This window comes from Phoca vitulina, unplaced genomic scaffold (genome assembly GCF_004348235.1).
Source record: "Phoca vitulina isolate PV1807 unplaced genomic scaffold, GSC_HSeal_1.0 scaffold65, whole genome shotgun sequence".
Classification (NCBI taxonomy): domain Eukaryota; kingdom Metazoa; phylum Chordata; class Mammalia; order Carnivora; family Phocidae; genus Phoca; species Phoca vitulina.
The window spans coordinates 768558-782320 of NW_022589768.1; the positions used below are offsets into that span (position 1 = coordinate 768558).

The 13763-nt window shown below is 52.6% G+C and overlaps 1 protein-coding gene across 2 annotated transcripts in view; it reads right to left on the reverse strand.

Moving 5' to 3' along the window:
* The window catches only part of RASGRF1 (Ras protein specific guanine nucleotide releasing factor 1), a 99306-nt gene that overhangs the window by 70795 nt on the left and 14748 nt on the right, over positions 1 to 13763 (reverse strand). For both annotated transcript variants that reach the window (XM_032391865.1, XM_032391864.1), the window contains exon 2: positions 4093 to 4199. In XM_032391865.1, the coding sequence (XP_032247756.1) occupies positions 4093 to 4199 (107 nt within the window). The remainder of the gene's footprint in view (positions 1 to 4092; positions 4200 to 13763) is intronic.

Genomic DNA, 13763 nt, shown 5'->3' on the forward strand with positions numbered 1-13763 from the left:
TTTTCAAGTTTCTCCACTTCCCAAGAGGCTCAATTCTCTTTGAAAAGGAAACTCAGCAGGGAGATGACGGGGTCTGTCTTCACGCTGCCGCCCTTCTCCGCACTCCAGGGGCGTGGAAATCTGAGACTTGGTTCGTTTGTCGCGGGCGCCGGCGCTCTGCGTGGAGCCGGGTCTCCCATGCAGCCAATCTGGGCTTCTCTGTCCCCCCCTAATAATGAGGTACTGAGCACCTCTTTGGGCAGCACTGTCTTTGGAGACTCAGAGCTGGAAGGAAACTCGGGAGCCACGAAAGACCCACGGTCTCATTTTTTACCTGGAGAAACTGAGGCCCGAGAGGGGACGAGATTTGCCCCAAACAAGAGTCTGTGAGCGCGGCAGCTGGAGCTAGAACGGGGCTCCCGTCCCCGACGGCGTGGGGCTGCGCGTGCCCACAGCTCCCTCCCTGAAGTGTGGACGCGCAGCACCGAGAGACCGAGAGACCACGCTGTGGACCCTACAACTTACTTTTGTACGTACAATGTATCTATTACGTAAATGCAAGTAGAAACTAAATAAGGTTCGGGCAAAACTGCTCACTGCTCAACAGGGCTGTGGAACAGAGCCAGGCTCCCTCCTGACACGCACGCACCTCACACTCACACACACTCACGACGGACTGGGCTGGAGGCTGCATACGGCTCAGCGTCTGCACTTTCCCCCGAGAGATACAGAAGCATGTGAGTCAGTCCCAGGACGGCCTCTCCCACGCTGGGGTGTAATCCCTCCGGATCCCCGGGACCACAGATCGGACGGGTCTCTACCCCCGCTGCCAGGTGGTATTACAGACGCAGCTGGCCTTAAAACGGGGTGATGATCTCGGTGGGCCTGACCCAATCACTTGAAGCGTCTAAGATGGAGTTTTCTCTGCTGGGTCATGGAAGGGGGAGGTCAGAGACTTGGGGCTGCAGAACTAATCATTAAAATTCGAGGTTTCATGTGCATAGAATGGAAAGCGCAGGCCTTAAGTGCATGGTCTGACAGGTTTTGATCCCTGCATACCTCACCTGGGACAAAGAACGTTCCGTCACCCCAGCAAGTTCTCTCGCACCCCTGCCAGCCAGCCCCACCCCACAAGCGACTCCTGCTCAGATTCCTTCGCCACAGGCGAGCTTGGCCTATCGTACAATTTCACGTCCCTGGAATCAGACCGCCTGCCCTCTTTTGTGTCTGGTCCTTCTTCCTCGGCACGTTGACTTTGACGTTGATCCGTTGTGTTCCGCGTGTCTGTGGCGGGTTGCTTTCCATCGCTGAGCGGTATTCTGTCGTGTGGACCTACCGGGCTCGTCTGCACGTCTGTCTGCGGATGGACACCTCGGCTAGTTCTAGTCTGGGGACTACTGTGCATAAAGCTGCTAAAGGACACGTGTATACAAGACTTGTTGTGGATGTTTTTTGTTTCTCTCAGATAAACACCAAAAGGTTGGAATTGCTGGTCACAGAGCAGGCCTAGCAAGTTTTAAATTGCTAATTTGTAAGCAACTATCTAACAGTTTTCTGAAGTGGCTGAGCCATTTTCCGCTCCTGCCTGCTTGTGTGCGTTGTGGGGCCCCACCCCGGCCCACCTTCTGCTGCTGTGTCTACGCATCCTTCGCCGGGCTGGACTCCATACGTAGTAGAGTCTCACTGCCTCTAAGACATTTTTGTATCAGTGGATTTTCTAAATCAGCGTAGTCCTGGTTCTCAGAATGTACAACCAATTAGAACTCTGTATCGCTTCAACACATAGAAAGCCCCTCCACATAAACAGGTTCATTTGGTTCTCAAAACAACCCTGCTCTTGGTTAGTGCGGGGAGACTGAGGTCCACCTGCTGTCCCCGAGTCTGGGTTCTTCCCATGTGAATCCATCCTCCACGACACCGACAATTTCCGCTCAAGACTGTAGCCCTGACCGTGTTACTGCCCTGGTGTAAAACCTTCGATAGCTCCCACTGTTCACAGAGTAAAGGCCAAACACCCCAGCTGGGTGTTCAAGACCCGTTACGACCTGGTTACACTCCACCTTACAAAACCCACACTTGGTCTCTTCATTATTCCTGGAAGCCTCTCTCCTACATCAGCCTTGGGGTGGGGCTGGGGGCCGAAGTGCTCATAGTTAAACCCCTTAAATATGCCCCTGGTCCTCTGGCTTAGATCAAATGTCACCCTATTTCCAGCTTCGCTCATCTCCCTGCAGATGGAAGTAATGTCTCTTCCTCGTGGTGCCTTGTACTTACTAGGGCCTTCGTGTACCAGAGCTAGCCGTGAGCATGTCTAATGTCTTCCTGACCGGACGGGACAGCCCTGGGGAACACCTGCAACCATCCGACTGCCCAGCACCACACTCAGAGCCTGACTTTACAAGGTCATGTGTGAGAACCTGGTCTCCATGGCTGGACTAGACACTCCTCGGGGACCGGAATGGGCATGGCCTGACCTCAAGGTCACAGTCAGTGTTATGGCCATAATAAAGGGTTTCTGGTCAGCTGGCTTGTTCCAGGGCTCAAGGAAGGGCCCTGGTATCCATCCACCCACCCATCCATTCACCCAGCCACCCATTCACCCATCCATCCACCACGCATCCATCCATCCACCCACCCACCCATCCATTCATCCATCTACCCACCCACCCACCCATCCATTCAACCATCCACCTACCCACCCATCCATTCATCCATTCATCCATCCATTCATCCACCCACCCACCCATTCATCCATCCATCCATTCATCCATCCACCCACCTACCCATCCATTTCCCTATCCATCTATCCACCCTCCCACCCATTTGCCTATCCATACATTCACCCATCCACTCATCCATCCACCCGCCCACCCATTCACCCATCCATCCATCCACCTACCCACCCATTTCCCTATCCATCTATTCACCCTCCCACCCATTTGCCTATCCATACAATCACCCACCCACTCATCCATCCACCTGCCCACCCATTCACCCATCCATCCATCCACCTACCGACCCATTCACCTATCCATCTATCCACCCTCACACCTGTTCATCCATCCATCCATCCATCCATCCCCATCCATTTATCCATCCATCCATCCATCCATCCACTCCCCACACACCATCCATGCATCACTCATTACCTGTCGATCCATCCACCATCACACATATTTTAAACACATCCATTTATCATTCATCTACCCTCTATTAATCCACCATTCATCTTCCATTCAACATCCAACCTTGCATCCATTCTCTATCCATTCATTCATTTTTGAATTCTTCCAGTCCACATTTGCTGACCACTTGTCTATGCCTCTCTAAGCCCTGGGGATGCAAAGAATCAGACTTGGTCTGTGCACTCAGGACCCTACACTCCATAGGAAGATAGACACAGAAGCACACCGCTCTCCGCTGACCCAGAAAGATCACCTGCTGAGAGGGGTGACTCTGGGGGTCCCTGCCCTCAGACAGGACCCGGTTCTGCCAGGGGATGGTCAGCTGTGGAGACACACCCCAGCCCATAGGCCTGTCACTTCCCTACAACCCAAGAGACTCAATCCAGTGTGGAGCCTCATTTTCTCTGCAACATAGAGCCCTTTGCTCTTCTCTCCATCTGGCCCCTCCAGCGAGGGGCACACACTGCTGGGAATGAGGAGGGGGTCTGGAATCCCTGAGCTCAGAGAAGTTTAGAGGATCTCCCTCTATAGAACAGGAAACAGGCCCAGAGAAAAGACAGGAGCTGTTCATGGTCATGCAGCAGATTAGTGGCTGCATCCGGATTGGAGCCTGGGCTTAGACTTTGGTAGCCATAAAACCCTTGACCCCGACGGAATTGGGCTCAGCTTCCTACTGGGAAGGACGGAGCCAGTGCATTAAAGCAGGTGGGAGGCTGCTTCTCAGGTCTCCCGCTCCTGGTGGCACCGAGGGGGGCACAGACCCAGAGCTCCAGGGCTCCCAGGGGACCCCTGCCAAGAGCCCTCCTTACAGCTCTCCTTCTCCCCTCCCTTCCTCCCCCCCCCCCCCCGCCGGGGCCTGGGTTTGCGCCGGGGCGGGGCCCTTGGGTTCAGCCTCTTCTGCAGCGACTGAGGGGTGGGCGGGACATACCTGGCGTGAGCGATGGCGGCCACCCACTCGTCACAATCCTTGGCATCCTCTGTCCTCAGCTCCAGGGCTTTCTGGTTCTCGTGGCTGAAGTTGACCGTGAAATAATGCTGCACCAAGAAGAAGACATCTCTGATTACCAGGGTGTCCGCGGAACCCGCAAATCTGCGGGTCTCAGTCTGGCTGGTTTGCGAAGCGCTCGCGGCCGCGTCAGCCAGGCGCAGATTCGTTATTCGTGATCATGGGAATGCTATTCCAGTTAGCATTTTCAAACTCCTGATTAAGGCAGGCTTTGTACGATGGAACGGAGCCTATGCTTAGGATGTTGTAGGAAGGAAGCAAAACCCACAAAGCCCGATTTGTCAACAAACTGCAAAAAAGCCAGTTTTAAACCATCAGGTGTGCTGGGAGGAAGGCAGAGAAAAAACACCGCGGGAGGATCCGCTTTGGGAATCGGGTACCAATTGAGTGCTGCTTGCTGTAATTCACTCCACAGAAATGTACCAAGCGTTCTTCTGGTCCTGGGGTGAAAGCAATGAACAGACAGACAGGGACCCGAGGGGCGCCCACCGGAAGCACCCCTGTTGGTGCAGGTGACCTGGAGCCGGCTCAAGCACAGGGCCTGACCCCAGGCTCCTGGGAGGGAGAGCGGCCAACAATAGACACACCTGTGTTATACCGTCCAGGTTAACGCCCCTCAGCTCCTAGAACGCCTATAGCCCAGTGAGCACACCTGTGAGCTAAGGTCACAGCTGTGAGGGAGACGAGAACAAGGGGCTGTGGGGGCAGAGAACACTGCCCTCGGGTCAGCCCAGGGAGTGCAGGGCGGCTGCCCAGCAGGTGGAGCATGGGTCCAGGTTTGATGTACGTTGGACAAGGAGCGTGGGGACAGACGTCTGGAGCCCCCGGTGTGTTCGGGGTGGGAGGGGCTGGACGGCCGGAATAGGGATGCCAGAGACAAGGCAGGCAGGTGGGCAGGGCCTGGGTGGCCGTGCCCAGCGGGGGACGGGCTGGGAGGACAGAGCCAGGAGGACACCACTCAGGTTTCTGGCTCGAGTGACGAGGGGGCGGGGGTGCCCTAGAGAGGGGCGTGGCATTGGCGGGACAAGGGGCAGGTTTTAGGGGGTCGGGGTGGGGGGGGGGAGGGATACGCAGACTGTGCGCCCCTAGGCCGTGTCTCTCCAGGCTGCTGAGGGGGTTGGGGTGTCAGCCTCAGGACGCAGAGGGAGGCGGGCAGGGAGCGTGGGCCAGCCAAGTGCTGGGGGCCCAACCCGCGGCGCCTCTGGGTCTCACGCTGGTGGAGGTGGGAGGTAGGCAGGCGGCGGGGTGCAGAGACGGGCCCGCAGGCCCGCCGGGTCCGAGACGCATCCGGGCCATGGTGTGGCACTGTGTCAGAGAGGTGCTGTCCCCGTCCCTCCCCCCGCGCGCCCGGAGCAGGGAGCAGCCGGAGGTGCAGCGTGGAAACTATTTTTAGCCTCTGCTGACATTTACTGTGTTTCTGTTAATTGTCAGTCTCGGTGGCAGCCAGGGGGTGTGCGTGTGTGCGTGTGTGTGCGTGCGTGCGTGTGGTTGGAGAGTCAGTGTCTCTCACTTGTTTCCTAGGAAACAGATAACTGGGGCTGTGGAATGAAATGTCAGCTGCAGCCTCAAATAACTGAACTCGGAAGGCTCAGGTGGGCACGCCCCCCGCCCCCCCGAAGCAGCAGGTGAAGAAGAGCTGTGTAGGTGGCTCTGCGGCACGTTCCCCGCCTCCCGAGAGATGATGAACACCCTGCGCTCGTCTCCCGTGATCTCACCGATTCCCGCCTGCACCAGGTGGAGGAGGTGTTAATCTGTTCCGCATACAGAGGTTGCGCCACTTGCCCGGGACCCCACAGCTGGATAGCAGACCTTCCCCAGGCACCTCCCGTCCCCTCCGGCCAGGGCTTGGCACTGGGATGGGGAGATGAGAACGCCTAACGAGCCCACAGACAGGTGAGACTCTGCGTCCTAACTCAGAAGGAGGGGACTCTCAGCTGCGCACAGACAGGTGCAATGGGTCCCCTCGGGTCCCCAGGGCGGATGTCCTGGAGCTGGGTGAGCCCACTGAGTGGTCTTCTTCCCTGCCAAGCTGCCGGGGGCGGGGAGGTGCCCCAGAGCTGCTGGTCCCAGGAGGGGCCAGGTGGGTGGAGGTCCCCAAGCCTGGCCCTTCAGAGCTGTGGGGAGGAGGGGCTTGGCTAAGTCCCCTCACCCCGAACAGAAGCTTCTTCGCAGTCAGCTCAGCTCAGTGGGGAAGCACGCGGCTGTTCTGTTTACCCCCATGTGCACTGTAACCGCTGCAATCCTGCCTCAGCAGGAAATGTAACCACAGGGAGCCAGCTTAGAAGCCTCCAGGTCTGAACCCCGCCAGCAGAGAGACCTCTGGCTTTCAAGCCGTGAGGACGCTCAGCTCGCTGCCCCTCAGGGCACGATCGGCTCCCAGAGCCTCCCTCCCCAGCCTCTCCCAGTGGCCTCCGCAGGCCGAGGCTAGCCCACCCATCCCTCTCCCTGGCCTCCATCCTATCCCTGTCACCCCTGCTCCAGGCTAAGCCCGTGGCTGTGGCCAGGCTCCTCACAAGTGTCTTGCATCTCTTGTCCTTGGTGACAGCACCCAGACCCCCACGATGGACGGGCTAGAAGTCCAGGAGTAGAGGCTGCTGGTGGGGTGCGTGTGGGGGCCTGGGGAGCTGGCACAACCCGGAAACCTCACTGCACCTCCTGACGAGCAGGCTGATCATGCTGGAGTGAGCTCTGCGGAATGCCAGGGCATCCTCAGGGCAGAGGACAAGGGGGGTGCTGTGCAGGCCGCTCGGGAGCCTCAGCTGGAGGAGACACTGGAGGTCCCAGGCCCGGGTTCCTCGTGCACTTGGCCTCGCCGGGAGCACTCCCACCCTAGGAGTCACGCGCATTACCCCCTTTCACAGGGACGTGGAGGCAAGACGCCGTGCTGTGCCCAAGGTCCCCTCCAGGAAATAGCGCTGCTGAGCCAGGACAGGGCGGCTCAAGGCCCAGCGCCGCTTCTGCGGCCCCAGGCGGCCCGGGCTGCCGTGTAGGTGCCTCAGAGGCCGTGGGGGCGGCGGGCTCCCTTTGTTCTTGTACACCTTCCCCCGAGCCCTGGTGTCCACAAGCCCGGGCCCGAGTGACTAACAGACAGTGCTCAGGAAGGGAGAGTAAACTTCCACCCAGCCCTTCTGAGCCACTGCAAATCCTGACTACGGGTGGCCGTGTGAACAGGCTTTGCTCCACGTGGGGGCTGGGGGTGAGGGAAGGGAGACACAGAGACGGAGACAGAGACAGAGACAGAGATGCAGAGATGCAGACAGAGATGCAGAGAGAGATTCAGAGACGGAGACAGAGAGATGCAGACAGAGATTCAGAGACGGAGACAGAGAGATGCAGACAGAGATGCAGACAGAGACGGGGGGCGGGCAGAGACACAAAAACAGAGAAAGGAAGTAAAATCCACTGGGAAAGAACAAAGTCCCCATATGCAGAGACAAAGGCTGAATTCCAGGTTCTGGGAAGACGCTAAGAAAAAGGCAATTTGGAGAACTGAGAAAGACCGAAGGAAAACGTCAGGCTCTCAGACCCGTGCGCAGAGGGACCCAGTAAACCACCAGCAGGGCGGGAACGGGAAGGCGGCTGGTCCCCTGCAGGTGCGGCCCAGTATCCCGTGGGGGTGCAGCCACCTGCGAGGTGGGGGACCACCCTCTCACAGAGGGGTTGCGGTTGGAGGTGTGAGGTGGCCCCCGCAGGGGCCGTGCCCGGGCTTCCCAGTCACCCAGGGTTCTTTTCAGTGACGGGCCAGGACACACCCAGAGGTAAGAGGGCCAAGTGGCCTCCTGGTCAGAGAAAGGACACTGGACGTGGAGTCTGACCACTGTGCGGCTCGGGGCAGGTGGGCCCCTTCCTCTGGCACGCTCGGGCCCTCCTCTGTGAAGTGGGTAGTTGGGCGGACACACCAGGCTCGGTCTTCCTGAGTTCCATGCCCTCTCTCTCTGTACCTGCACCATCTCTGTGTATATCCACATCTCCCTCCACCTCCCTGTCTACACACGTCTCCATCCACCTACCCACCTACCCACCTGTCCACTGGGAGGGAGAGACACAGCCTGGGTGAGACCGTGTGCTCTGCACCTTTCCCCGGGGCTCTGGTTAGGCCTGGGATGGTTCCCCGTCTTTCCCTACAGCCTTCAGGAGGCTCTGGGTGTGGCTCTGGCCTGGCCCCTGTCTCTGTCAGGCTCAGGTGTGCTGCTCTGGTGTGGCCTGAGGGCCCAGGTGTGGCACCGTGTCCTGGGGTCAGCCAGGGGAGACCTAGAGCTTCAGGTCGGGGGAAGGTGCTTGTTTGGATCCCAGCCTGGTGGGGGCTGGGGGTGTCCGGTGGGCCCCAATCCTCCTGTCGCTGGAGGATTGCCTTCTCCCTGAGGCCCCTCCTCCCACGGAGCCTCATAGGTCTGACGGACCCACGGGCCTCCGACCACTCAAGGCCAGGCCAGGGTTAGCTTCCTTCCTCGGGGGACTCTGCAGCCCCACACAGAGTCTGGTACTGAGTAAGTGCCAAGTGGAGATACACGAATGCTCCATCAGCTCCGGGCCTCTGACGATGTCTCCATCAGGCACCCTGGGTCTGTGGTCCTCATCCCCTTACTCCTATGGAAACTCAACATAATCCCGCCAATAACCACCTGAGCACTTGCTGCTTGCCAGCCACACGGTCTCTCAGGGGCACAGGCCCAAGTGGGGAAGGCAAGACCCCGAGGTTATGGCCTTTGCTGGGGCGGGGGGGGCTGTGACTGCTGTATTTATCAGCATCCAGGTAAGCTCACCCCAAATAAGCAGAGCCTTGGGCTGGACCCTGTGGGTGATACAATGGTCTCCATGCCAACCTATTTCCCACATTTATCCTACTTCCCCGGTAGCATGGAGGGATGGGGCAAACTTCTCTGGGGGAAGTCGCAAGATTGGGAGAGAAGGAGGTTTTCATGACTGTGTGAGAACGGCCAAGGTTATGAACGTCCAGGGTGTTAAAAGTGAGGGGAGGCCGTGGCCCCTGCCCCACCACACCCAGTGGGTAAGCTTGGCTTGTTCTGCCCTGGCACTCTCCCCCCATGGCCCCACCAGAGATGGTGGCTGTGCACGGTCCACACGAGGGACGTCCCTCGGACATCTGGCTCTAGTGGGCCAGGGGGCTTGTGGTTCTGGGCCCCACGGGACTGAAACAATCAGAGAGACAGGTCCTGGCAGGCTACCTCCCCAGGGTGCTGCCCAGACAGCAGACTGGAAGCCACCCCCAGGTTTCCTGTGGTCACCTCTTTAGGATGGAGAGAGAGCTGTTTCACCTAATACATGGAAACCAACACAGCCAAGCAAAATAAGGAAGCAGAGGATTATGCTCCCAATGAAAGAACAAGATAAAACTCCAGGAAAAAACCTTCATGAAACTGAGACAGGTAATTTACCTGATAAAGAGTTCAAAGTCACGGTCACAGTCACAGAGCAGCTCACTGATCTCAGAAGAACAGATGGACACAGAGAACTTCAACAGACAGAAAACATGAGAAAGTACCAAACAGAAGTCACAGAGTGGCGAATACAAAACTGAACTGAGAAATACACAAAGGACTTCAACAGCAGAGCAGACGAAGCGGAAGAAAGGACTGGCCAACTGGAAGACAGGCTAGGGGAGCCCACTCTTAAATAGAGCAGCAAAAAGAAAAAAGAATTTGAAAAAGCAAAGACAGCTCAAGGGGCCTATGGAACAACATCAAGGGGAACAACGTTTGCATAATAAGGGTCCCAGAAGGAGAAGAAAACTTCTGTCCCCCAGAAAGGGACAGAAAACTTATTAAAAAAATAGTGGTCAAGAATGTGCCTGATCTGGGGAAGGAAACACACACCCAGGCCCGGGAAGCCTAGAGAGCCCCAAATAACATGAACCCAAGGAGACCCACACTGTGACACATTATAAGTGAAACGTCAAAAGTGAAAGATAAGGAGGAGCTTCAAAGCATCAAGAGAAAATAACTCCTTATGTACAAGGGATCCCCGTAAGACTATCAGAGAGTTTTCAGCAGAAACTAGGCAGGCCACAGAGAGTGGCAGGATATTTTCAAAGTGCTGGAGGGAAAAACTTCCAACCAAGAATACTCCACCTGGGAAGGTCATTGTCAGAATCGAGGGGGAGCGAAAGTTTTCCAGATAAGCAGGCACTAAAGGAGTTCACCACCACCGAGCAGGCCTTATGAGAGATACTAAAGGGATTTGTTTAAGCTGAAAAGAAAGGCATTAATTGGGAACAAGAACACATATGACAGCATAAAGCTCATTGGTGAAGGTAAACATATAGTAAACGCAGGGGATTAATCACCTATAAAGCTAGCAGGAACGTTAAAGGTAAAAGCAGTAAAAATAACTATGACTACAACAGTTAAGGGATACATACACACAAAAAGATGTAAAATGTGACATCAGAGGCATAAAATGTGGGGGGAGGGAGTAAAAATGTAAAGTTTCAGAATGTGTTCAAACTTAACTTGCTATCAACTTCGCAGAGATGGGCACACACACTCATGCACACCTGGGCACACCTCGTTCTCCTGTGCTTTGCCTTACTGGACTTCGCAGCTATTCCATTTTTTCAAAGTAAAGGTTTGTGACAACCCCACATCAACCATTTTTTCCAACAGCATTTGCTTACCCTGTGTCTCTGTGTCACCTTTTGGCAATTCTTGCAATATTTCAAACTTTTTCACTATCGTTATACTTGGTATGGTGATCTGTGATCAGCAATTATGACTTGCTGAAAGTTCAGATGATGGTTAGCATTTTTTAGCAATAAAGTATTTTTAGTTTTAGGTACGTACATTGCTTTTTTTATACATCATGCTATTGCACACTTAACAGACTACACTATAGTTCAAACATAACTTTAATATGCATTGGGAAACCAAAAAATTTATTTGACTTGCTTTATTGTGATATTCACTTTATTACAGGGATCTGGGACCAAACCCCCAACATCTCTGGGTGTGTCTGTAGGCTGATATGTGTAAGCCACATGGTAACCACAAGGCAAAAACCTATAGTAGATACACAAAAGTTAGTGAGATAGAAACCTAAACATAACACTAAAGAAAGGCATCAAACCACAAGGGAAGAGAGCAAGAGAAGAAGAAACAGAGAGGAAATATGAAACATCTGGAAAATAATGAAAAAAATGGCAATAAGTACACACCTAAGTACTTTAAGCATAAATGGAATAAATCCCCCAATCAGAAGACACAGAGTCGCTGAATGGATTCAAACAAAAAAACAAGACCCAGCCGTATGCTGCCTACAAGATGTCAGGACACTGGGATGTGAGAACACACAGACTGAAAGTGAAGGGAAGGAAAGAGACGTTTCATGCAAATGGAAACCCAAATAAAGCTGGGACAGCTGCACTTACATCCGACAAAAGAGTCTTCAAAATAAAGTCTGCAATAACAGACACAGATGGGCATTACCGATGCTAAAGGGGTTAATCCAGCAAGAAGATACAACGTTTGTAAATATTTATGTACCCAACATAAGTGCACCTAAACATATAAAGCAAATACTAAAGACCTAAAAAGAGAAATCCACAGCAACTCAGGGGACATTAACACCTCAGCAACATCAGTGGACAAATCATCCAGACAGAAAATCAATAAGGAAACAGTGGCTTTGAATGACACATTAGACCAAATGGACTTGACAGCTCTACACAGAACATTCCACCACAAACCAGCAGAAAACACATTCTTGTCAAGTGCACATGGAACATTCTCCAGGAGAGAACATATGTTAGGCCACCAAACAAGTCTCAGTGAATTTAAGAAGACTGAAATCATACTGAGCATCTTTCCAGACCATGATGGAATGCAATTGGGAATCAACTGCAAAAAAAAAAACGGGAAAAAGATCACAAATGTGTAGAGATTAAATACTACTGAACAACCAGTGGATCAATGAGGAAATCAAAGAAGAAAAAAAAAAAACCTTGAAATGAATGAAAACGAAAATACAACATATTAAAATCTATAGGATGCAGCAAAAGCAGTTCCAGGAGGGAAGTTCATAGTGAGACAAGAAACAAGACAAATCTCAAGTAAACAATGAAACTTTATACCTAAAGGAACTAGAAAAAGGAACAAAGCCCCACATCAGTAGAAGGCAGGAAATAATAAAGATCAGAGCAGAAATAAATGAAATTGAGACTAAAAAGACAACATAAAAAAATCAATGAAAATGGTTCTTTGAAAAGATAAATAAAATTGATAAACCATTAACTAGACTCAGTAAGAAAAAAGAGAGACGGCTCAAATAAATAAAATCAGGAAGAAAAGTTACGACTGATACCAAAGAAATACAAGGGATCATAAGAGACTACTATGAACAATTATACACCAACAAAAAGGGATCATAAGAGACTACTATGAATAATTATATACCAAGAAACTTAGAAAAACTGGATAAATTCCTAGAAACATACAGTCTTCCAAGACTGAATCATGAAAAAATAGAAAATCTGAATGGGCCAGTTATAGAAAGAAGATTGAATCAGTAATCGAAAACCTCCCAACATACCAATGTCCAGGACCAGGCAGCTTCACTGGTGAATGCTACCAAACATTCCAAGAAGATTTAATACCTATCTTCAAACTCTTACCAAAAAATTGAAGAGCTATGAACGTTTCCAAACTCATTTTCCCAGGCCAGCATTACCCTGATGCCAAAAACAAACAAGGACACCACACACAAAAAGAGAAAATTATAGGCCAATATCCCTGATGAACATACATACAAAAATCCGCAACAAAATATTAGCGAACTGAATCAACACATTAAAAGGATCATATACCATGATCGGGTGGGATTTATTCCAGGGATGCAAGGATGGTTAAACATCCACCAATCAATCAATGGGACACACCTCATTAACAAAACGAAGGATAAAAATCATATGATCATCTCAATAGCTGCAGAAAACACCTGACAAAATTCAACATCCATTTATGATAAAACTCTTAACAAAGGAGGGTTAGAGGGAACATACCTCCACATAATAAAGGCCATATACGAAAGACCCACAGCCAACATCATACATAATGGTGAAAAACAGAGCCTTCCCCTAAGGTCAGGAACAAGACAAGGATGTCCACTCCCACCACCTTTATTCAACACAATACTAAAAGTCCTCGCCACGACAACCTGACAAGAAAAAGGAATAAAAGGCATCCAAATCAGTAAGAAAGAAGTAAAACCTTTACTACTTGCAAATGACATGCTACTATATATAGAAAGCCAAAAAGACTCCGCCAAGAAACTGCTAGAATGGATACAGGAATTCAGTAAAGTTGCAGGATACAAAATCAATGATTTTGAACATACGATGCACCCAGTTCAGCTCAACAAGCACTCTCTGCACACCTACTATGTGCTAGTCCCTGCCCGGTTCCTGCAGTTGGAGGGGTTTCCCTGGGCCTGGCCTTTCCAGGTGGAAGCTGCCCGCTTGGACCTGGACAACACGACGTCCTGCGCAAAGCAGGTCTTCACCAGATCCGGGCCAGTCCAGTCAACCTGCCAGCCTCCAAGGCCTCCTAATGAGGACACTCCCCCCATGCGCAGCAGGTCTG